A 24,154-nucleotide genomic window follows, 5' to 3' on the forward strand; every position below is an offset into this window, starting at 1 on the left:
CTATCTTATTATGTTGCCTAGACTGGTCTCTTGTTTCAGTCTCTTAAGTGTTAGGCTTCCAGAAATACACACCCATGCCTGCCTTTGATTTGTGTTTGAGACATGGTCTCTTGTAGCTCAGGCTGGCCTCAAAGTTCCTATGTAGTCCCTATGGAGTTGAGGATAGTCTTGAACTCCTACCTCCATGTTCTGAGACCTCCACGTTCTGAGTGTTGAGATTACAAGTGTGCCACCACGCCTGGTTTCTGACTTCAATTATAACTATTATTTTCTTTTTTTAAGATTTATTTATTTATTATACATACAGTGTTCTGCCTGCATGTGTCCTTGTAGGCCAGAAGAGGGCACCAGATCTCATTACAGGAGGTTGTGAGCCACCATGTGGTTGCTGGGAATTGAACTCAGGACCTCTGGAAGAGCAGCCAGTGCTCTTAACCACTGAGCCATCTCTTCAGCCCCAACTATTATTTTCTAAGAAAATATTTCCTCATATTTTTCAGATTAATTTTATAGTTACATTGTCTCAAAATACAGAACCAATAAACTTCTCTGTACTTGGTTAGATGAAATATTCACCTGACTTCCAGCACTTGCAAAGTTTCTAAGCAACTTGTGCATGCCCTACAAATCCTACTGCATCACAGGTGGCCATATTCCGACAGAAAGCAAAGACTGGACGCACAGTAAAGAACACTGAGTACTGGGAATGCAGCACTTAATAGAGCACGTGACTAGCATGCTCGAGGCCCTGCCCTCCATCTAATCTGCAGCACTGCAGAAGGATGTAGTGACCCACACCTGTTAGCACTCAGGAGCTGGAGAAAGAAGAGTCAGCAGTTTGAGACCATCCCCACTTACATAAGGAGTTTGAGGCCAGCCTGAATAAGCCATCCTGTCTCAAAATAAAAAAAATTGACATAGAATACCCAGTTAATTTAGTACTTTGGGGAGCTTACATTTTGATGAGAAACAAAAAGTGTCTACTTTTAGAGCTCTTATGCCACCCTCTTCATCCACAGCCTTCCTTTTGTCAACTCAAAGCATCACACCAGACCTGTACCCCCTTAACTAACTGAGAAAAAAGGAGCACTGATAGTCTGAAATAATTTTGGAGGCTGGTGAGGAAATGAAGTTATCAGTGGAAGTGGGAAGAGACTTGAGTGGCTAAGTGTGGGAGACAGGGTGAATGAGAGCAGGAGGAGGGATTAGGATGGGAGGCCCAGGCTGACTTTGACTTGTATAAAGTATTTTGTTGTTACAATTAGTTTTTGACACTGGTCTCTCTATGGATCCCAGGATGATCTTTTACTCCTGATCTTCCTGCCTCTACCTCTTAATGATATGTTACCGGCTGGCTTGGGCTATCATGCCCTGCATATGATATTTTCCTGTAATTAAAATAGGAGTTTGTATCAACTAGCCTAAAACATTTGTTAAGACAAGGTGCCAGGTAGCCGTGACTGGCCTGAAATTTTCTATATGCACTAGACTGACCTCCAAGTTACAATAATCCTCCTGCCTCTGGGATTACAAGCAAGCACCACAGCCCTGGCAAAGCCTAAATGCTGTTATCACTTCCATGAGTATTTGTTTAAGTACTGAAAACTTACTTAGTTTGAAGGAGAATTATGGTACTAACATTTAAGTAAAATAAATAATAGCCATCCACCAAAGCTTATTCTGGGGAGTTTTGTTTTTCCATAATCTACATATCTTCTCCTTCATTTACTATTTGGGCTCCTTCCTGAACTACCTATCCAAAAATATAAATCAGAGCCTTTCAGCCATTTCCTACCCCTCTTGGTCAAATACCTAAAATGGGACAGTATCAACAATGGCTGTCTTGTTTGACCTCATTTAAGCCGGGGGCAGGAGGTGAACCAGAGCAAGCCAGAGTCAGAAACACCTTGAATTTAGGAGATGAGGTAGGGGGTCAAAGTTGGTTTGGGCAGGGGCTTTTTTTTTTTTTTCTTTTTAGGTTACAGTAGCTAACTCCCTCCCCACCACCCAACCAGGCACCACTACTGACCAAGGACATTTTTAGTACATGCCCCCAAATAGCTACGCAACTTCAAAGTTGTAGTGGGATTGGAAAGTTAGGTCAGTGAAGTTCTCTCATTCCACAGGGGATAAAGGAGAAATTTTTGCAGGATCGGTGGGAAGACAGTACAGATGTTTAAGAACTTAAAAAAGATGGAAGCTGGCTAAGAAGCTCAGGGAACTAGTAGGTCAGGGGCGGCAGTAGAGGGAGCCCCTGGTCAGGAGGCTCAGGTTCTTCAGCTTGAAGTTGAAGGCCTTTTGCTTTTCCCCTAGAAGGGAGTCCAGTTGTGGGTACACGGAGACTGGCACTTTAGAGCCACTCCCTATGAACTGGCCCTGTCAAACGCTGTTAGTCTCAGCTGCTTTCAGCTGGTCCTGGCTGGGTACGTCTTGGCTCAGCTGTGTTCCTCTAGGATGGACTGGGCACCGGTTAGTTCGGCAGCCGCGCTGGTGGAATAGTCTATGTCGCTAGCTAGGTTCGGCTGAGTTCAGCTGGGTTTGACTGGGCGCCGCTGGGCTCGGCAGCGCTCGGCTGGACTCGACTGCTTTCGGTTGGGTGCCGCTGTGCTCGGCTATGTTCGGCTGTGCGCCGCTGGGCTCGGCAGTGCTCTCCTAGGTTCGGCTGGGGCTCGAGTGTGTTCGGCTGTGACCTGTTGTGCTCGGATGCGTTCGGCTATGTTCGGCTGTGCGCTGCTGGGCTCGGCTGTTCTCGGCTATGTTCGACTGTGCACCGCGGGACTCGGCTGTGCTCGGCCGCGTTCGACCATTCGCTACTGTGCTCGGCTGTGTTCGGCTGTGCTCGGCTACCTTCGGCTGTGCGCCCTTGAGCTCGTCTGGGAGCTTCTGAGCTCGAGTGTGGTCGGCTGTGAACTGCTGTGCTCAGATGCGTTCGGGTAGGTTCGGTTGTGCGTTGCTGTGCTCGGCTGTGCTCGACTAGGTTCGGCTGTTCGCCGCTGGGCTCGACTGTGCTCGGCTAAAATCGGACTCTGGGCTCGTGTTCGGCTGCGTTCGGCTGGACTCCTCTGGGCCCCGCTGGGCGCTTCGGGGAGACGAGCCTGCGCTGGTAGAGGACGTGAAAGCCGGAGCGCCATCTAGCGGTACCGGCCCCCCAAAACGAGCAACGAGGAGCTCGGCTTCGAGCCCAGAGGCTGCCGGACCACAGGGGCGGGCCCCCGCTCTGCAGCAGCCAACCTCAGGCGCCTGCGGTGACGCCTTCTCCACGCGACAGCGCGCTGCCTAGCCTTGTTCTCCACGTCTCCGGTTTCGCAAAGGCGCATGGGAACGACCAGGACGAAGGTGTGTCAAGATGGCGGAAGCCGAGGAAGCTCCTGGAGAGCCCGAGACAGCGACGCCTAGGCCTTTGGTGAGCTAGGGTACTGTGACAGAAGGGACCCAGAGTGAGGCAGAACTCCCCGAATGGAAGTCGGGGACGGATTGTAGCTTGAGCGAGCTAGAGCTCCCTGGCCCTGCAGGCCTTTGCTGCTGCAATCCCACAGCACCTGCTCTTGCAGTTAATTGCCGTTCCCCTCCCTCCGCGATCCTTCTACGCCTTTTCGTGAAATCTCTCATGCCCTTCCACACTAGGGATTCCTTGTCCTCTACATTTTGTTCAATGCTGAGCTTTGAGTGCTTTCTGAAGTATCTTTCCTATCACTGTCATTTTATCAAGACGTGTCACCAGCCATTGTGAAGTACTCCAGAAGTAATGAGAAACTGCTTCCCACAGGACGTTGTCATTTTATTGCTTGTAACTTGAATCTTCACTTGTCAGTGACCCTCGTAGGCTAATTATTATTTCCAGGTCGTTGTCATCCCCTTCGGGACACTTAGAGTCAAAGCCACAGCGCATACTATTTAAGAACACAGGCTTTACAGTTAAACTTACGTGGGCTAGAGTCCATTCACAATGAAGCTTGTGTGAGTTTAAGCAATTCATTTCTATAGAGGGTGTTTATCTCTTGAACTAAAATGAAAGTATCTGCCTTTAAGAGTTTTCAGGAAGATAAAATGGCATAACTTATATGAAGTGCCTAATACAATCAAGGCCATGAAGGGAGGACTATAAGGAAGTCAGTGTTCCGCCCTGATGTTCTTCCTCCCAGCAGTATTTGCTTATATAGTGTTTGCTCAATAAATGATTCCTTTTTTTTTTTTTTAAAATTGGCAGCTTAACAGTAGAGAATTGAAGTGAGAGGCAAGTGAACTTGGTTCTGGTTCTGACTCTACTTCTTAGTAGCTTCATTTGTTCATCTCTTCATTCAGCAAGTATTTATTGAGCATCTGCTGTGTTCCAGACAGTATTTCAGGCACCAGGAATGAAACTGTTCGAGTGTACTGGGTCTGGGGGTGTAGCTAAGTGGTAGAGTGCTTGTTTTGCGTGTGCAAGGCCCTATGGGTCCAATCCCCAGTGCTGAAGGGACAAAGTAATTGGGTCATCTTATGGATCAGGTGTGACCTTGAGTAAAAGCACTCTAAACCCCAGTTTACTCATTTGGAAAATGATGAAACTCATCACAGAATAGTGACAAGTACATAAACTAATGTAAACATTATTTTTACTGTGACATAGTTACAGGCAACCTACCTGTTTTTAGTTTCTCTTTCCTCCAGACTGCTTCCCCATCTGTGAAGCCTATTATGTATATATGTATGTATGTACATACATAAGTACGTATGGACAGGGTCGTAACTGTGTTGACCCGGCTGGCCTGGAACTTACGCTTTAAAAAACTAAATATTTGAGGGCAAGTGTCTAGTATGTACTTTCAGTATTTTTCGTTATATTTCATCACCTTTAATTAAAAGGAGTGTTTGAGAATTAACTGTATTACTTAATGTCTGTTGAGCTAACATTTACTTTTAACTACTATGCAAAACCCAAATGAAATATAAAGTCCCAACTCTAGAAAATGGTGATGTATTTGAGATACTTTGCGGTCTGTTATAAGCTTAATTTTCTTCCTCCCATCTTTTCTCAGTTCGCAGGCCTTTCTGATATATCAATTTCACAAGACATCCCAATAGAAGGAGAGATTACTATTCCTGTGAGAGCTCGTGCTCGAGAACTTGACAACTCCACATTAAATGAATCTGTTCGCCATACCATCGTAAGTTAGACTAGTTGAGAAACTCCTTCAGTGTTATGGGAGTAAATACTACTAATATTTTGAAATAGTTTGGTTTGGCTCTTTGGTTTTTAAGGTAATTGATCTATTGAAATTTAAGGTTCTCTCTTTGAGAGTGAGTTGTTTCAGTCTTTTTAGCAAATGGAGGGAACTTCTTGGTAACTTTAATCATTACAGTACATCAAGTTATTTTTGTCTTTCAGATGCGTGATCTAAAAGCTGTGGGGAAGAAATTTATGCACGTTTTATATCCAAGGAAAAGTAACGCTTTGTTAAGAGATTGTGAGTATATGAGGTTTTTGAGGACTTGCTTCATATCATTGGTACCTTATCAGTACTGCTTTATAAAGCAAAGGCAAATGTAATAAATCTGATGTTGTTTTACAGGAAGAAACAGTTATATAAATGAAAGGCTTGGCTCATTGTATTCAGTTCATCAGTAAATACGAACCTCAAAAATGCTCACAGCTGAGCATGGTAACGTAATTTGGCAGTAGTTGGGAATTTGAGGTGATTCTCTCTCAAGTCCTTTGATGAGCTTCAGATTCCCTCTGGGCCCTGAAGTCACAGACAGAAGTTTTGCTTTGGAGATTTTGTACATTTAGGGGACAGATTGTCCATAGCTCTTAATGTGCTGGAGTAGGGATTAGGAGATGAAGAAAGGGTAATTTGTGACTCATGAAGGGAGCAAACCTTAAAGGGTACGGTGAAAACAGGCATGGGGACAGAAAGGTTGGGAAAGCTTAGCTAAAACTTACTGCTTTGATTCTAAGAGTGAGCGGTAAGTATTAGGACGAAGGTAGGAAATATGGCACGTTTCTGTCTTAGCAGGCCTGTCTTTTCTTTCCTTGTAGGGGATTTGTGGGGGCCATTAATACTCTGCGTGACACTTGCCTTGTAAGTATTTACATTTCCTTCCTCATTTGAACTAGACTTTTTTGATGGAGTTCTAGAATTAAGGAAAAATTTTACTAGGCCTTTAGGACCTCCTAAAAAAGACAGGGTTGTACTATGTAGCTCACACTATCCCAGAACTTTCTGTGTAGCTCAGGTTTGTCTCAAATTTGTGTTTCCCCTGCCTCTGCCTCTTGAGTGCTATTGTTACGAGTATGCACCACCACACTATAATTTTTAGAATTTCAATTTATCATGTATTCATTTAGATCATAATGCAGTATTACTTTCTTGTACTTTTAGTAATCATATGAAGGGAACCAGTTCAGTGCCTTGAAAGGATATATGTTAAAAACTCTTGAAAAACTATGTATGTATTTTCATTAGTTTTAAAGATTAACCTTAGAGCTTAGGTAGTTTCACTTCACTTATTTGCAGAGAACACTGTAGTCCTAAGATGAAATTGAGTGGCATGCCTAGTGAAAGAACCAGGATCAGTGTCTGAGTCACCTGCCTTCCAGATTAGTTAATATTCTTTTCACCCTACCATGCTCAAGTGATAGGGGTTCCAGACAACAGAGTGCCAGCACACTCTTTGCACCTGATGGTCAGGATTTGGAATGGAATACACATAGCCATACAATACAAAATCCTCATATTGGCAGTTAGTATAACCAGACAAGACTTAATATTGGGGTTGGGGATTTAACTCAGTGGTAGAGCGCTTGCCTAGCAAGCACAAGGCCCTGGGTTTGGTCCTCAGCTCCAGAAAAAAAAAAAACTTAATATGTAAATTCTCTGTCCTATGTAATAAGAAGTTATGAACTTGTTTTATTTTAATTATTCTTCAGGGAAAACATACCAAGTGTTCTAAGTCCAGGATCCAAAACATTTTACATCTATTAAATTCTTAGACACAGAATAGTTAGGTGATAGTTCAATATTTACTCAGTTCCAAAGCAAAGTCCTTTAGTAATGATATTTATATTCTGATTTTTAAAAATCAGCAACTAAATAAGTTTAAAAACTGTTTCTATTACTGAGCGTGTAGGCTAAAACCTTAAGTTAAGAATTGCAAATTCATAGCTGAGCATGGTGCCTATAATCCTGGCGCTCAAGAAGCTAAGGCAGGAAGATAACAAAGCCCAGCCTAGGCCACACAAGCAGACCTTGTTTAAAAAACAAGCAAGCAAACAAACACTGAGATTTGCTAACAAAAGTAGAAAGTAGAAAAGTAATCCAAACACACAGAGTACTGATCTGGTGACTGGGAGGCCCTTATTGCTATGGCAGCTACACCCGATACTATGTTGGAATCTCAGAGGCCCAGTATGAAAAAAAAATCTCACTTGGCACATGAACCCATAAATACAGATTCCTTTTTGTTTTGTTTTGGGAATGTAACCCAGAGCCTCGTGCATGGTAGGTAGATACTTTCTCTATCACTGAGCTAATCCTTACTAGAAAGGTACATTCTTTTAACTCAAGAGCATTCTGCCTCAATCTCCTTTGTTGGGATTGTGATGCACATCACCCATCTTCAGAAATACGTAGTCTTAAGTGTAGCATCCCAACTTAAAAATACTGACAAATTAAATTTAAAGCTATTTTACATGTTATGTAAACAACAGCAACAAAATATCTCATGTTTGTGAGCAATGTTTGGCTCTTAAGTTCAATAACTTATGCTTGAACAGAGAGGCTTTTAGTAAGCCAGTTAAACATTCCAGAAAGTTCAAAGCACAGCACTCTTTATAGTCCTTTGGCATTTGAATTTTAAATAAAACCTTGCCAGATTTTATTGGTATTTTCCTTACAGTACAAAGTACACATTACAGATGTTCAGATGAGGTATGCCATAGCAATCTGGTAAGAATGCATGTTTTTGTTGCTTTGTATAAAAGGTTACGTAGTTTTCGTGTTGTTTTTAGGATGCTACAGAAGAGTTCTGTGGATGGGGAAAAAGATGGAGGACCGCAGTTTGCTGAAGTTTTCGTTGTTGTCTGGTTTGGAGCAGTCACTATCACACTGAATTCCAAACTTCTTGGTGGAAACATGTGAGTATCATTATATGCACCTTTTCCCTCTTTGCTAGGTAGCACATCGTAGATTTTAGGGGAACAGTGCTATTTGGATATTTTTTTTTAAGAAAATTGGACTTAAGTAGCAAATAAAAAGTTCCCTTAATCCCATTAGAATAGAGCAACAACTCAATCGAAATAAATTTTGGAGTTCAGTGATGAGCTTCAGATTTTCTCTCTAAACCTTGAAGTTAGAAACAAATTTACTTTAAGAAGATACATACATTTGGGGGGAACCTATGGTAAAGCACATTCTCAAATTGGTCTCTAACTAGAATAGATTAATAACCACAATAGAGAATCAATGGGAGATCTCTGAGAATTAGAGTAGATCATTTGATATTAGAAAATTGACTATTAAGGGGCCTAAGAGGAGAACAGGAAGAGTATAGAGAAAGTGAAAGTATATGATACAGGGGGCTAGTCTCATGAAATTACCATCAACATAAAGGTGTAGATAGATAGGATAGCAGGAAGGAGGCAATGGTCCATTGAATCTATGAGCCATCTGTACAATAAGATGTGTCCTGTACCACTCAGTGAGACTTATGATCTGTGGATGTGTGTTGTTTGTAGTTCTTTCTTTCAGAGCCTGTGCGTGCTGGGATACTGCATACTTCCTTTGACTGTTGCAATGCTAGTTTGCCGTCTGGTGCTTTTGGCAGGACAGGGACCAATAAACTTCATGATTCGGCTTTTTGTGGTGGTGGTGATGTTCGCCTGGTCTGTGGCTGGTGAGTATGTATCTATAGTACCAGAGTAGATAAAAACATGGGTTAAAGATGAAGAGCAGATTATGAACAATGAAGTTCTGCTGTCAAATAAATGTAGCAGCCATAGAACCTGCTGTTCTAAGTAAGTATTGAAGGTGTCCATGTTATGTGAGCTGGACATCTGAACTTAGAAGATGTAGAAAGTCACTGGGCATGGTGGTGTGCACTTATAATCCCAGCTACTTTAAAGATTGAGGCAAGAAGATTGCAAGTTCAAGGCCAGATTAGACAGTTAGCAATACCCTGTCTCAGAATAAAACTTCTAAAATGAGATTGGGAATATAGTAGTAGTTATGGTAGAGTGCTCACTTAGCATTTATGGGCCCTGGTTCAAGCCTCTGTACCACAGAACAGAGCAAAAAGCTGTACATAACCACGTTTTTTTTGAGACAGGATCTCTCTATGTCACTCAGGCTGGCCTTGAACTCATAATCCTCCTGCCTGTGCCTCCCAAATTGTTGGGATCACAGACCTGCACTCTGCCTAACCTATAGGGGTTATTCTTCATAAGTAAGAAGATGAGTAGGCTTTTCTTGGATGGACAGAATAGCACTTTAAAGATAGCTGATAACTTGTAGGCCTATATTCCCAGCACTTGAGAGGTAGCAGCAAGAGGATTATGAGTTCAAAGTCAACTTCAGCTACATAGTATGTTCAAGGCAAACCTGGGTTATATAAGACCTTGTTTGGAAAAAAAAATGACAACAGCAACAGTAACAGAACAGGATTCTCCCCCCCCCAAATTAATTCACAAAAATAAAGGAAGTAATATGAGATCATTTAGTATAGGAGCAAATAACCATACACATATTTAAACCTGCCATAAGCATAGTTCAGTAACTTTCCACAAAAGGCCAAGAAATCTGCTTAAGAAGGATTTCTATCCAAAATAGTCAAAAACTTTTGAAGCTTTAGTATTTGAAAGATGCTGCCCTGGGCTATTGGAAGATGACAGATGTGTGAACTCTGCTTGTGTGTGTTGTTGTTTAGGGCCTTGTCCATGCTAAGCAAGTACTCTGCCACTCAGCCATACATTCCTGCCCTTTAACTGAACTTGAGGTATTATTCTCTCAGGAGCCACAGATAAAACTGAACTTTTAGTGTACTTCTGTGTTCCAGATTATGCCAGTCACATTGGAGTCTGATAAATATTAGTAGTTCTGGTACCATGATTATATAAAATACTCCTTTTTGTTTTCTTTAGCATCAACAGCTTTTCTTGCTGACAGCCAGCCTCCAAACCGCAAAGCTCTCGCTGTGTATCCGGTCTTTTTATTCTACTTCGTGATCAGTTGGATGATACTCACGTTCACTCCATAGTAAATCTGGATACAGACAGTCAAAACCAGTGAACTGAAGGCTCACCTGAACAGTAGACCAACAACAGCCTCCCCACTCTCTTGTTCAATTCTTGAGCTATTAAAAGGGAGCCACGTAGCACTGTTGTCATTTATGTAAGGAACTGATATTTGCAAGGCTGTCCTTTCCCTCTTACTGTTATTTCTTTCAAATACATGTGCATACCACGCATGGTAAAATGCCTCCCTACGGCATGATGAAGTTACTGTGGTCCATTAGGGTGACAGCCAGAGATGCGAGGAGCAAGTGGGTCCACTCTACAAATTAAAAAGGGTTGGTGACTATCTGCAGCTTGGAGCATATTTGTTCAGGTGCAGCTCTTAAACACATTGCCTTATGACTATTAGAATATGCCTCTTTTCATAAGTAGTAATAGTTTGTATCCATTTTCTTTTTCTTTTCTCTCCCAAACTTGAGAAAGCAAAGACAGGTTATGAACAAGGTTTATAGACATGGGAGGAAAAAACATGCATTAATTAATTTTCACATTTTGATCAGAGGTAGTGCTATACTTGGTTTGTTTGCTTGTTTGTTTTTAAGCAAATGACATCTAATACAAAATTATTTTTGTATAGTTACTTTTCTGTCATGTGTAACAGTACCTCGGCTAGCACTCTAGTTTTTAATCTTTCTCCTACATCCTGAATATACAATACTAGCAGTTAAACATGCAACTTTCCTTTGACTGAAGTTCTCGGTGGTCCAATGTTTGAGCTTTTCTAAGTAGCAAAGAAGACAGAAATCTAGGTTTGTGGTTTATAATGCTTATTGTCATGTGAGCACCTTTTAAGGTATAGGTTACATATTACATAGTTAAAAGGACGTATTCATTATTTTGTGTGGTCCAGCATCAGACTAGAAAGGAAGGCTACATCAGAAATGTGCATTTAACCAAATCGACACAGAATTTAGTGTTCCGGAGCCTAGGTAACAAGGTCGTTTATGTAACATGACAAAGGGTAAGTTGAGTTTACAGCTGCTGCCCTTCCTGTAGTGGGCTCAGCAGTTTTTTCTTTTTATATATATAGAGAGTTTTGTTTTATTTGTTTGTTTTTGGCTGGGGAATAGCAATTTATTTTGTGTTGTAGACTTTATTTGTAAACCTAGTTAGCTCCCTTTAGATATGTACATTTTGCACATGAGCACCTACCTGTACTCTCAGATCCTTACGCACACAAGTGTGAAGTCTTTTCAGGGAGCAGAACACGTGAGACAGGCTGGTTCTCAGCTAAAGAGGACTGCTGTAAGATGGTAAGAACTGTTGCCTTCTGTGTTTCAATTGAAGAGCTAATAGACAATGATGAGGAGTCAGAGAACATTCATTGTAAATATGCAGTTACTTACAGAGATAGGAATTTCTTATTCCGTGTTTTTTCTTTATCGTAGAATTTAAGTATTTATTGATTTTGTATTTAAAGACTACCTTCATATAAATATATGATTCTAAAAACGTAATTTTTCCCATTCTCAGAGTAACCAAATGAGCAACACTAGGCCAAATGGGTTCATGGGATGAGTTACAAAGCATTACTGAATTTGTCCTCTCTGTCTAGGCTTTTCTAAAGGTTTGGGGGTATTTTTTGAATTCACTGTAATTTATCTTTTAAATTATAAACCCCGTGAAGATGAATATAGTGTTTCACTCTTGAATTAGTAAAGGAAAGATTTGAAGCTGACCCTGATTTTTGAGATTTGTCATAAGTTGTCTCTTTCCACTCAAATATCTTTCCTAAGTTGTTGTTTTGTAGTCTTCCCAAGTAATTACGATAATGAAGAAGGAACCATATTTCTCAAAGGAGATTTAGTCTTTACTGGATTTTACTCAGGTGAAACATTTACTCTGAAATTCCTAAGGCCACAATTTCCGGGGATTTGGAGGGTTAAACACATTGGATATAAGGCAGCTTGATCCTGTGAGTGTTAATCTGTTGCTCTTGGGCGAATTGATAAATAGTATTATGTAGTTGAAATGTAGGACTGGGAGTATAGTTCAGTGGTAGAGCATTTGCCAGGCATGCATAGTACTCTTGGTTCAATCCTTGGCATTGCCAAGAAAAAAAAAGTGGATAAACTGGAGGATTAATTACCTGTTTCTAGAATTGAATAATCAAAAGGTATAATTATTTTTAATATGTGCAAAAAGTCTGTTGCTTTCTGTGACATGTGAAGTCCTGAGTCTGGAAGTTGTAATATAGCTTTTCCTGGTTTGCTGCAATTGTGGTTGATTCTAGAAATGAAGACTGGAAGGGCAGAAGCCTCGAGCAGAGGAACTCCTTCCTGTTCTAGGTTGGTGACATTTCATGCTTCTGGTGAATTTCAGGCTTTTTGAGTATCCGTGCAGAATGTGCATGGGTATTAGCCAGCTTGGATGATCACCTGCTGCTTCTGCATCTGAGATCATGACACTTAAAGTTGAAGACTTGATTTAATTGGTGTTCAGATTACAAAACTCTGTTAATGACAACATATTTGAATGTTCTGAATGGTTCATGAAAGTCACCATCAAATATTAAGGATTTTTGTGTATGTGTGTTTTGTTTGGATTTTGGCCTCAAAGTTATATAAGTTGAATTTGATTTTTTCATTGTGTTGTGGGATCTTTCTTTTGCATAGCTTGAGACTGGTAATCATTTCACTGTTGACTATCTTTTATAAATAGTACCCCCCAAAATGTGATTAGAAGGCTAATAAGCCTGTACTTGGAGATATACAATCTCTTGACTTACTGCATTTGAGATGCCTGCTTATTCCTGAAGATGAAAATGAAAATTTGTCAGTTGCTATTTTTGGTTACCGTCAAGTCATCTATTGCATGCTGATGTTTTAGTCTGGTTTGAGCACTGAAATGATCCTTAACTAGACTGTCAGTTTCTGAGACAGTTGGATGGATGTAAATGTATAAATGTGGATGGATCCATATATGTAAATTAGAGATCCTTCGCTAGATTCTGCGTGCTTTTGTTATGAATATAGAACTGACAGGGGTAATAATTTTATGATTATTAATAGCTAACACTTATTGGGCACTTACTGTATACCAATTTACTATTCTACTTTTAAAGTAATTTTTGTAATAGCTTTATTAAAGTACACTTTACCATGAAATCCATTTTTTCAGAGTGTACAATTCAGCAGTCTTACTAGATTTAGAGTTCCACAACAGTCACTGATATCTAATTTGAGAATGTTTGTCTTTATCACTGCAAAGAAACCAGTCATTCCTGTTCTCTAGTCACTACTAGTCTTTCTGTCTAGTCATCTGGCCAGGCACTGTTGTAGTGCTTGCTCTATTTCCTCTCCTCCTCAACATAAAGTGCTCTAATTTTCATTTTACAGTAGAAAATCGAGGCGCAGAAATGGAAGTAATTGACCAAGGTTATGCAGGAAGTGAATGCAGGAAGTGAGATGCAGTTTGCAGTTCACTGTTAGGCACACGAAATGAACACATTCCTTCCCAGGGTGTGTCTCCTGTTACTAACCTTTGCACCCTAGAACTGACCGGAGGTGGATACTATTGTTCTTTTTTCAGGGGAATGGAACTCCAGCATCTGAGCACACAAAGCATGCAGACTTAGAAAGACATAGGCTTGCTGCCCTTAAACCCTCTTTTTTCCTTTTCTTTTCCCCGTTTCACACACATACAGCCTATTTTTCTCCAAGTTTGAAGAATCAAATTACTATAAAATTTCCCGTTTCACATATACATAGTCTGTTTTTCTCAAAGTTTGAAGAATCAACTACTTTTACTTTTCCTAAAGGGATGATGATTTATGCCTCAAAATGCAACATCTCTTCAGGTGTTTATAGTATAGGGATGTATCTGGCCATATAGGGTACTGGGTGTATTCCTAAGACTTAAGATTGAAATCATTCTAGAACTGAATGCCTTTCTATTTGGGTAAATGTGAGAATAAAGACTTTGCCTTAATGAAGCTTGTTCATTTCTGGTCTTGGGTATTCTACTTTAATCCTGATCTTTCCTATGGACAAGAAACCTGTGCAAAGAAACCTGTAAAACGGTTTGTGAATGTTATATGTATCAATAAAAACACTGGAAAGGGGCAATTTGTGTCTGCCTTTTTGCTGAAGGTACAGAAATATTTGTACTATATTGATGACAGATGATACATATATTCTAAAGAAACAAATGTAGAATTGTGTGAAACAAGTTTAAAAGGGAAATCACATTTATTGAGCAAATATGGTATGCCAGGCTCCATATTAATTCTTTTTTTAAATTTTATTTTATAATTTAATTTAATTTTACATATCAGCCACGGATTCCCTTGTTCTCCCCCCCTCCCGCCCCCCCCCCCGCCTTCTCCCATCCCACCCCCCATTCCCATCTCCTCCAGGGCAAAGACTCCCCTGAGGATTGAGTTCAATCTGGTAGACTCAGTCCAGGCAGGTCCAGTCCCCTCCTCCCAGGCTGAGCCAAGCGACCCTGCATAGGCCCCAGGTTTCAAACAGCCGACTCATGCACTGAGCACAGGGCCCAGTCCCACTGCCTGGATGCCTCCCAAACAGATCAAGGTAATCAACTGTCTCACCCATTCAGAGGGCCTGATCCAGTTGGGGGCTCCTCAGCTATTGGTTCATAGTTCATGTGTTTCCATTTGTTTGGCTATTTGTCCCTGTGCTTTATCCAACCTTGGTCTCAATAATTCTCGCTCATACAAACCCTCCTCTTTCTCGCCAACTGGACTCTTGGAGCTCCACCTGGGGCCTGGCCATGGCTCTCTGCATCCGGTTGCCTCAGTCATTGGATGGGGTTTCTAGCACGACAATTAGGGTGTTTGGCCATCCCACCACCAGAGTGGGTGAGTTCGGGCTGTCTCTCGACCATTGCCAGCAGTCTGTTGTAGGGGTATCTGTGGATTTCTGTGGGCCTCTCTAGCACTTTGTTTCTTCCTATTCTCATGTGGTCTTCATTTATCATGATCTTTTATTCCTTGTTCTCTCTCTCTCTGTTGTTGATCCAGCTGGGATCTCCCGCTCCCCTAAGCTCTCTTTCTCTCGACCCTTGCCCACTCACGTCCATGTTGTTCATGTAGCTCTCATCCATTTCTCTGTCATTGGGCGATCCCTGACACACCAGCCTTTTTGTAATCAAATGCAGTGCCAATCCCATAAGCACAACTAGGACATCAAAGAGTGAATGAAGGTATCTTGCAGCAAACAGTAATTGAAAACCCAGGGACTATGAAGGTAGAACTTGCTGTGCTGGGAAGTAGAATGCCTTCAGTAGAATATCTGGCTCAAAGTGGCTTCAAAGCAATATACAAGGACATGGAGAGCAATTGGATTAAGAGAGGGCAGTATGGGTAGAAGGGGGTCCCTGTGTTTATCATTTGGAAGCCTGAGGCCTAGAAGAGTGTGTGTTTCTGAGAACAGCTGAGGAGGTGCTGGCTCTGGCTATCAAAGTGATAGTGTTTGCATGAATGCAAATACAAGCCTGCAGGGTAGTAGTCAGATTATGGGTGTCATCACTGCTAAAGGAACATGGTATCTTAGTCTTGATGAGAACAGTTGCTTAAGGACAAGAGTGAAGAACAACTTAGAAGTATAAATAGTAAATGAAGTGGAAGCAATCTGTTACAGATTTTCATGTATTATTATCTAACACTTAACCCCATAACGGTCAAACCCAGGGCCTTGCACATGCTAGGCAAGTGCTGCACCACTGAGCTATGTCCCTGTCCCTTGGTTTTTTGAGGCACGGTCTCACCACATAACAGGCTAGTATTCTTTGCCTTGGCCTCCTGAGTATTAGGATTACAAAGCATGTACACCACAAGGTTCAACTCATAAGGAGGATGTTTTGATTCAAGCCTTTGCCCATAGTGAAAGGGGAATGTGAAGAGACAGGTAAACAGGCCTAGTGGTGGCAGTGCATACCTTTAATCCCAGCACTCAGCAGGTGGCCATCCTGGTTTACAAAGTGAGTTCAGGACAACAAGGGCTACACAGAGAAACCCTGTCTCAAAAGAAAGAGGTAAACAAATACATTTAAATATAGTGTTGACACTTAAAAGTCAAGAATGAAGGCTGTGGGATCCCACAGTGGAGACAATTTCATTCTCATTGTGAAAGTGACCCATGAGACCGGTTACTCTGCAGTCTTTTCTGGAAAGAAAAAAGTCCTCTCCTAACAATGGAGAGACTGTGGACTGCATTTTTCACATATGTACTCACGGAGCACTTCATATTAGTACAAGACATGTATAAGGAGCAACACGACACACCCAAGGCCACACAAATACTAGATGACAAAGCTGTTACTTGAACCCAAGCATCTCTAGCTGCAGAGATAGGCTAGAAAATATACTCCTAACTATGTACATCACTGCCTGAAATAAAGTTGGGGTGCTGCTATTAAAGAGGACTGGAGATTGAGTGCAGCAGGTACTCTTCACCACAGTGCTTCATTTAATTTTAAAGGTAAATTTTTTGGGGGGTGCGGGGCTGCCAGGAATTGAACTGAGGTATCCCACATGCTAAGCAAGCACTCAAATGCTGGAGCTGCATTCCCACCTATTGAGGAATATTATTTTAAGGCGTGGTACTTTTATGTTATATTTTTTTTGACTCTGTAAAGCTGTGTTACTGTGCCTGTCTAAAACACCTGATGGTCTAATAAAGAACTGAACAGCCATTAGCAAGGCAAGAGAAAGGAGAGGCAGGACTGACAGGGAGAGAGAATATATAGAAGGAGAAATCTGGGAAGGAGGAAGAAATAGCCAGAAAAGGAGGAGGACTCCAGGGGTCAGCCACACAGCTACACAGCAAGCCATGGAGTAAGAAGCAAAGAAAGGTATATAGAATAGAGAAAGATAAAAGCCCGGAGGCAAAAGACAGGTTAATTTAAAATTAAGAAAAGCTGGCAAGAAACAAACCAAGCTAAGGCTGGGCATTCATAATTAAGAATAAGCCTCCATGTGTGATTTATTTGGGAGCTGGGTGGCGAGTCCCACAAAAGAAAAGAAACATTTTGGTATACCAGTGTGGCTCTCAAATTTCCAAAATTCCCTGAGAAAGCTTAAAAAAAAATGTGACTCCTTTAAGAGTTTCTGCCGGACAGTTTCTGCCAGACAGTGAGCCCTTGGGCAGCTAGTATATTAAGTAGGAACAAAAAACTAAGTGGAAAAAATGCCTGCCACAGTGCAGGACACCAGCGTTCCATAGCTGGGGCTTGAATGCAGTTCCTGGTCATGCATCAATGATCTGACCATGTGTTTTAGACTTGGCTTTCAGGACCTGAAAAGTGGATGGAGCCAGCTGCCAAAGCCTTCTGTGCGGAGGTCAGTGATGCTTAGTAGTTTAAAAGTTTGCTCACAGGGTCAAAAAGACTAGAGATACGCAGTAAAATGGGTCCAGATGGAAAAAAACCTCTAAACTGGTTCCAGTGTGTTTTACAGTGTGTGTAGATTTAAGAAAGAAGTGTAAGGACAGTCATAGAAAGAAAAAAAAATAGTTTAAAAATAATAAAGTCTTTATTGTTTTTGGAGACAGGGTTTCTCTGTGTAGCTTTGCGCCTTTCCTGGAACTTGCTTTGGAGACCAGGCTGGCCTCAAACTCACAGAGATCCGCCTGCCTCTGCCTCCCAAGTGCTGGGATTTAAGGCGTGCGCCACCACCACCCGGCAATAAAGTCTTTAAAAAGAGAAGTAATGAAAAAAGGGTAAGCCACACAGGGAGTCTGGATCTTGTATGTTATTGTGTAGATTTTGGATTTTTTGATTGTTAATAAGCAAACAGCTGCTAAGAGTCATGGAATTGTGAACTGGACTGCTAAATTTGAACTAATTTAGATACTTTTGGAATGACTTTAAAAAAGAAGTTAAAAAAAATGTTATTTGTCAAATGGAAATCAAAAATGCTTTGGAGTTTTGTTCCCACAGAAGATGAGAAGTTGTGGATTCCTTCAGGAATAATATGGATTAGGTATGATCAAGGGAGCCTTCCTGAATCTTGACAGGTGATATCTATCAGCAAAGGTTACTGCTGGTCTTCCCAGGACTTGGTCATTATCTCAAAAATTTCTCAGGGACCCCTAGGGATTCCTTCACCCACAGATAGCAGGAAGCAGTTGTGGAGAAAACAACAGCCACATTCCCAAGATTTGGGGGGTGGGGTGGTCTTTGGTTAATTGATGGGTTATGGATATTTGTTATAGTTTAGGGGAATATAGGAATATAGGATAAAAAGACAACTATTAATCTCAGATATTTTGCATTGGCATAGATTTTGGTATATTGATAAAAATTTAAAGTTATTTTTGTTATACTGTATATGTTCCTATTCTTGTTTAAGGTATTGTACCTATGCAGTTCATTTAAAAACGCAAGGTAAAATTCTAGTTATTGAAAGCTATTATTATAAACTATTTAGGATGATCAAGAAACATAGGTCAGTAATTAGTCATTTATAACAATCAAATTTGTAGATATGTTAGGTCTGTTTTCTAGGTTAAATAGATATATTTTAGATTGATGATCTTTAAATGCTTCAAAGACCTATAGAATATGGCATTTACAATGATTTGTTAAAGTTTTTCATGACAATGAGACACATCTGCTCCTGGCAACACCAAATTACTTCAGAGAAGATGATGGGCATCTAAAAAACTCCTTATGGAGTTTGCTTTCACTGTGGCAAGGTTAGCCACTGGTCAAAGAAACTGCTCTTGCCTTTGACTGCTGACAATGTGCTGTGCGGACTGGACATGCAGGACACAGAGGAAAAAGACTATTGAACTTTGCCAAAACAAGGCAGGACAGTCCTTCAAAATTCCTGCTCACAGAAGAGTCTGCCAGATATTCTGCAGGACACAGAGGAAAGTGACTGACAAACTTTGCCAATACAAGGCAGGATAGTTCTTCAGATTCCCTGCTTCACTAAGAAGTCTGCCTGTTACTCTAGGCCTATAGACTGAAGATGGATGCCCCAATGTTGCATAAGGAACTTTGGGTGACTGTCCAGGCAGTCAGATGTTTCTCTCATTATTAGAGTTTTGGAAGTTGTTTGCAATGTACTTTTTGTTTACTTAAATAATATTATATCCTTCTGAGGCCTTTGATTGAGTTGAAGACTAGATAGTTATAGTTGCCATTTTCCTTAGATATGATAGAAATTAAATTAGGTATAAAATTTTGGATTTACTAAGACAGGATAGATATGTAGTATTTTCTTTAAATTTGCCAGGCACAAATGAATTGGAATTCAGTACATTGTGAATGTAATCTTTACTCGATAATTGTTCTTATTGTATAGTCTTATTATGTTAAAGTTAAAACCTTTCATTTTTTTGTTTTAAAAAAGGGGGAAATGTTATAGAATATTATTATTATTAATTTTTATTTTCCAGAGCTGGGGACCGAACCCAGGGCCTTGTGCTTGCTAGGCAAGTGCTCTACCACTGAGCTAAATCCCCAACCCCTAGAATATTATTTTAAGGTGTGTTACTTTTGTTTATGTTGCAGTTGTTTAATTCTGTGAAGCTGTGTTACTGTGCCTGTTGAAAACACTTGATGGTCTAATAAAGAGTTGAATGGCCAATAGCAAGGCAGGAGAAAGGATAGGTGGGGCTGGCAGGCAGAGAGAATTAATAGAAGGAGAAATCTGGGAGAAAAAGGAAGAAGGAATGAGAGAGGAAGGAGTAGGACATCAGGAGCCAGCCACCCAGCTACACAACCAGCAATGGAGTAAGAAAGAAAGGTATACAAAAGATAGAGAAAGGTAAAAGCCCAGAGGCAAAAGACAGGTTAATTTAAAGTTAAGAAAAGATGGCAAGAAACAAGCCAAGCTAAGACCAGGCATTCATAATTAAGAACAAGCCTCCACATGTGATTTATTTGGGAGCTGAGTGGCGACCCCCCCAAAAAGAGAAAAAACAAATAACACCCACCGTTTTAAATGCATTCAGTCTTTGAAACGATTATCTTTTTATTTTTAAATTGTTCACAATTGCATATACCCATAATACATGTTGATCATTTCCCCTACATTGTCCTCTCTTATCCTCTTCTTCCTTACACTGTATTTTTTTCCTTCCCAACAAGTCCCCTTCCTACATCCCTATCTTTTTGGATGCATGCATTTAAATGGGGTTACTTCCATGAGTATGTGTGGGAAGTTACTTGAGCAAGGGCAATTTACCACTGGCTACACCAGAGGATGACTCTCCTTCAGGGAGGGGTAGAGCCTAATGATACCCCCCCAAAATCCATGATGGAATGTTGATGAAGCCAGTCTTGTGCATGAGCCCACTACTGCTGTGAGTTCAGACAGGGTTTTCTAAACTTTCTTCCTTTCTACAGTTTCTTCCACCACAGAGGACTGGATCACTGAGAGTTTAACACTAAGGTGTTTGTTTCACTTTTACTGTTTTCTTGCTTTCTCCTTTTGTGAAATAATCTTCCTCTTTAACCCAGATCTCCTCAAATGTATTTCTGGGTACTGGGATTACAGTCATGTGCCACCACACTTTGCTGGGCATAAAACACATATCTTAGGTAAGTACACCCCCCCCCAATCTTTCATTTTTGGCCCATATTTCTAGCATTTCACTTCTGTGTGAAGAACGTCCCTCAGTGATCACTATAGAGTGCATCTGCTGGCAATGGATTTTCTCAGTTTCAATTTTAGAATGTACATGAGAATATTTTTATTTAATTTCTAAAGCGTATTCCAAGATGACAATCATCTTGTTTCAGCACTTTGGATTTTCTGCTCTTCTTATTTGCTAATAAGAAACTGAGATGTGTAATCACTATTCCTTAATGCACCCTTTTCTCTGGTTGATTTCGGAATTTTTTTTCATTGATGGAGTTCAGTAGTTTTATTATTATATGTTTAGGAATGGATGCTTGTTGAGGTTTGAAAATAAAGTTTTATAGCTAAGAAGTTAAGATTGGTCTTGAACTTGAGATCCCCCTTCTCCAGTGAGCCATTACACACCCTTCAAAAGGCTCAGGAAGGGTGGTGGCATTTTGTTTCCAGTTCTGGAAATCATTCAAAGCCAGGGCCTTGTACACGCTAGGTAAGCACTCTGCCACTGAAACATACACTAAGCTTTTTTCCTGTTTTGTTTTCTTTGAGACAAGGTTCCTAGGCTGGCCTCAAATTCCTGATCACCCTGCTTCAGCCTCCCAAGTGCTGGGGAGCGTATATGTACATTTCAGACTTTCATCAAAATTTGAATTATTTTAATTACTTTTTTCAAAAACTTTCCTTCATCTCACTCTTCCTTTCTTCTGGGAGTCTAAAGACAAGGGTTTTTGTCACTGTCCCACTATTGTTTGAGCCTCTGTGAATTTCTTTCTGCTTTTTTTCTCTGTGTGTTTTAGATAGGATGACTATTACTTGATTTGTCCTTGCTCTGTGCTTCAGTACTGCTCAGTGTAGCACTGTTGCTAATCCTGTCTTTATTTTAAAATGTGGCATGTGCCGGGCGGTGGTGGCGCACGCCTTTACTCCCAGCACTCGGGAGGCAGAGCCAGGCGGATCTCTGTGAGTTCGAGGCCAGCCTGGGCTACCAAGTGAGTCCCAGGAAAGGCGCAAAGCTACACAGAGAAACCCTGTCTTGAAAAACCAAAAAAAAAAAAATGTGGCATATTGTTCATTCTGGAGATTTTTAACTTTGCTTTGTTAAAATTGTGTCACTTGATCCAGCCACTAAGGAAATACGCATGGTTATTTCTTTAAAAAGCACCAAAAGTAAAATTACTGTCTGACTTAGCTGTACTTCTCCTGAATATATACCTGAAGTCATATCACAGATGTGGGTACACATCCATGTTTCTAGCACTGCTATCCATATACCCCAAGTTATAAAGTCAGCCTAGGTGTCCATCAATGGATGAGTGGTTAAAGAAAACATAATACACACAATGGATGGGTGCAACTGGAGATCATAGTCAACAAAATTCAGGTGGAAAAAGACAAGTATCTCTTATTTTCTCTCATGTATGAGTACTAGAATTCCTTATAGATACAGAAAACCATGTATGTATATAAAAAACATGAAGTCAGAAAGGAGATGAGACTAGAGAAACAGAGGAAACCAGCAGGAAGAGAGAAGAGGGTGAGGAGGAGTTAAAAGGAAAGAATGGGAGTGGGTGCACATGGTATACTTGAAAGAAATTGTCTGTATGAAACCCAACACTATGTGCAATGAATGTACAACAATAAAATACTAAGAAAAACCATGTCATAAAGGAGGTGTGGGGCTGTACACCTGTAATCCTAGGTACTGGGGAAGCTGAGGTAGAAGGATCACAGTAGTTAGAGGCTAGCCTGGGCTACAAAGCATGACCCTATCTACAAAAAAAATCAACCATTGCATTTCACAATATAAACATTTATTAAGGCATCATATTTTTCTAATAATAATTCACCTTTAATGTTCTTATGTATTAGTTAAAATAATTTTTTAAAAGATTTATAACTTAATTTTGGTCAGATTTCCAAGACTTGTGCTATCTCTGTGTTGATATCTTTGGATTTTTTCCCTTGTAAGTTAAGATTATTCATATACCCAATAATTTTGGAATGTATCCTGGACATTTTAAATAATATTATTTCCTATTTAAACTTTAAAGAGAATGTTTATTGGGCAGGTAGGTGGGTTCTGACTTATAAGTAGGCTGCAGTTTCTGTTTTGTTTTGTAAAAAAAAAAAAAAAAATAGCAGTACTATTCAAAGCTCATCAGGCTGATGCCATCCAGTGGCCATTGTGAGAATTCATGATGCTTTTTCTCTTACTGTCTCTTGCCAGACAATAAAAGGCCAACTACCACATATTCTTTCATATGTGAGAACTCAAAAAGTTGACTTGAAATATTACTAAGGACTATAGGGGTACAGGAAGGGGTAAAGGTGGAAAAATGGGCGTTGAATTTGATTAGCATATGCTGTATGCATGCATGGCAATATCACACTAAATCTACCATAGTATTAAACTTTAATATTTGTATTAATAGGCATTAATCTTAAAAATTTGTGTTACTTTGAGTCAGATCCATGCATATCCTGTTTGAAGTATAAGTGTAAGACTCCATGACCTCCTTTAAAGATCTTTCAGTGAGATGCCTGACACTTCCTTTTCAGGAGTTTTCTGTTTGAGTGCTTCTGCCAGAAAGCAGGGACCTCAGGAAGTCTACTCTGCCATCTACTTCATGAAACTGGTCACATTTTAGTTAAGTTGTATGAGACCAAAATGAGGTAGAAATGCCAAGGGGGCATGTGGGGCCATGGCAATTCCAATCGGAGAGGACTTATTTCCTTTCTTTAGTGTTTTCCTTTTGCATCCTAAGAGATAAGGGTGCTTTCCCTGTCATTGATGCACAGGGCTGCCTGGGATCTAGGGTGCCAGGTCGTGAGAAAGCAAAAATAATAAGACAAGAGAAGTGACTGGAGAACTTCTGCACTCTCTTAGAACATTAAGAGACCTCTTTTCACTGACAGTGGTGGCGTACACCTTAAATCCCAGCACCCGGAAGACAGAAGCAGGCAGGCAGATCTCTGAGAGTTCGAGGCCAGCCTGGTCTACAGAGCGAGTTCCAGGATACACACACACACACACACACACACACACACACACACACACACACAGAGAGAGAGAGAGAGAGAGAGAGAGAGAGAGAGAGAGAGAGAGAGAGAGAGACAGAGAGACAGAGAGAGACAGAGACAGAGACAGAGACAATCCAAGCTGAAGAGCACTGCACAGAAGAAGAGTAGACTCGCCAGTGGAGAGTACTTTGAACTCCAGTCTTTCCTAATCTTCCTGCTACTCTGATTTTCCATAGTCTTCAAATAAGTCAGATTTCAGAGCTGCACTCAATGAGACAGCATAAAACCTATTCACCCAGAACTGGAATTCC

The 24,154-nt window shown here is 40.7% G+C and overlaps 1 protein-coding gene across 1 annotated transcript; it reads left to right on the forward strand.

Annotated features, from left to right (window-relative positions):
- The first annotated feature begins 2,875 nt into the window (after positions 1 to 2,875).
- Positions 2,876 to 10,451, forward strand: Yipf6 (Yip1 domain family member 6). The gene is made up of 7 exons (XM_059251175.1): positions 2,876 to 3,403; positions 5,019 to 5,147; positions 5,369 to 5,447; positions 6,020 to 6,062; positions 7,991 to 8,116; positions 8,717 to 8,874; positions 10,118 to 10,451. The coding sequence occupies exons 1-7, from the start codon at positions 3,347 to 3,349 to the stop codon at positions 10,231 to 10,233; spliced, it is 708 nt and encodes a 235-aa protein (XP_059107158.1). The 5' UTR covers positions 2,876 to 3,346; the 3' UTR covers positions 10,234 to 10,451.
- The last annotated feature ends 13,703 nt before the right edge of the window (positions 10,452 to 24,154 follow it).

The sequence above is a fragment of the Peromyscus eremicus genome, chromosome X, assembly GCF_949786415.1.
Source record: "Peromyscus eremicus chromosome X, PerEre_H2_v1, whole genome shotgun sequence".
Classification (NCBI taxonomy): domain Eukaryota; kingdom Metazoa; phylum Chordata; class Mammalia; order Rodentia; family Cricetidae; genus Peromyscus; species Peromyscus eremicus.

What these genes read in the sequence shown, in the direction of transcription:
- Yipf6 (XM_059251175.1), top strand. Translation starts at nt 3,347, where the DNA reads ATGGCGGAAGCCGAGGAAGCTCCTGGAGAGCCCGAGACAGCGACGCCT. An exon ending in CAGCGACGCCTAGGCCTTTG is followed by an intron (nt 3,404 to 5,018) that starts GTGAGCTAGGGT and finishes ATCTTTTCTCAG; the next exon opens with TTCGCAGGCCTTTCTGATAT. An exon ending in AAACTTCTTGGTGGAAACAT is followed by an intron (nt 8,117 to 8,716) that starts GTGAGTATCATT and finishes TGTTGTTTGTAG; the next exon opens with TTCTTTCTTTCAGAGCCTGT.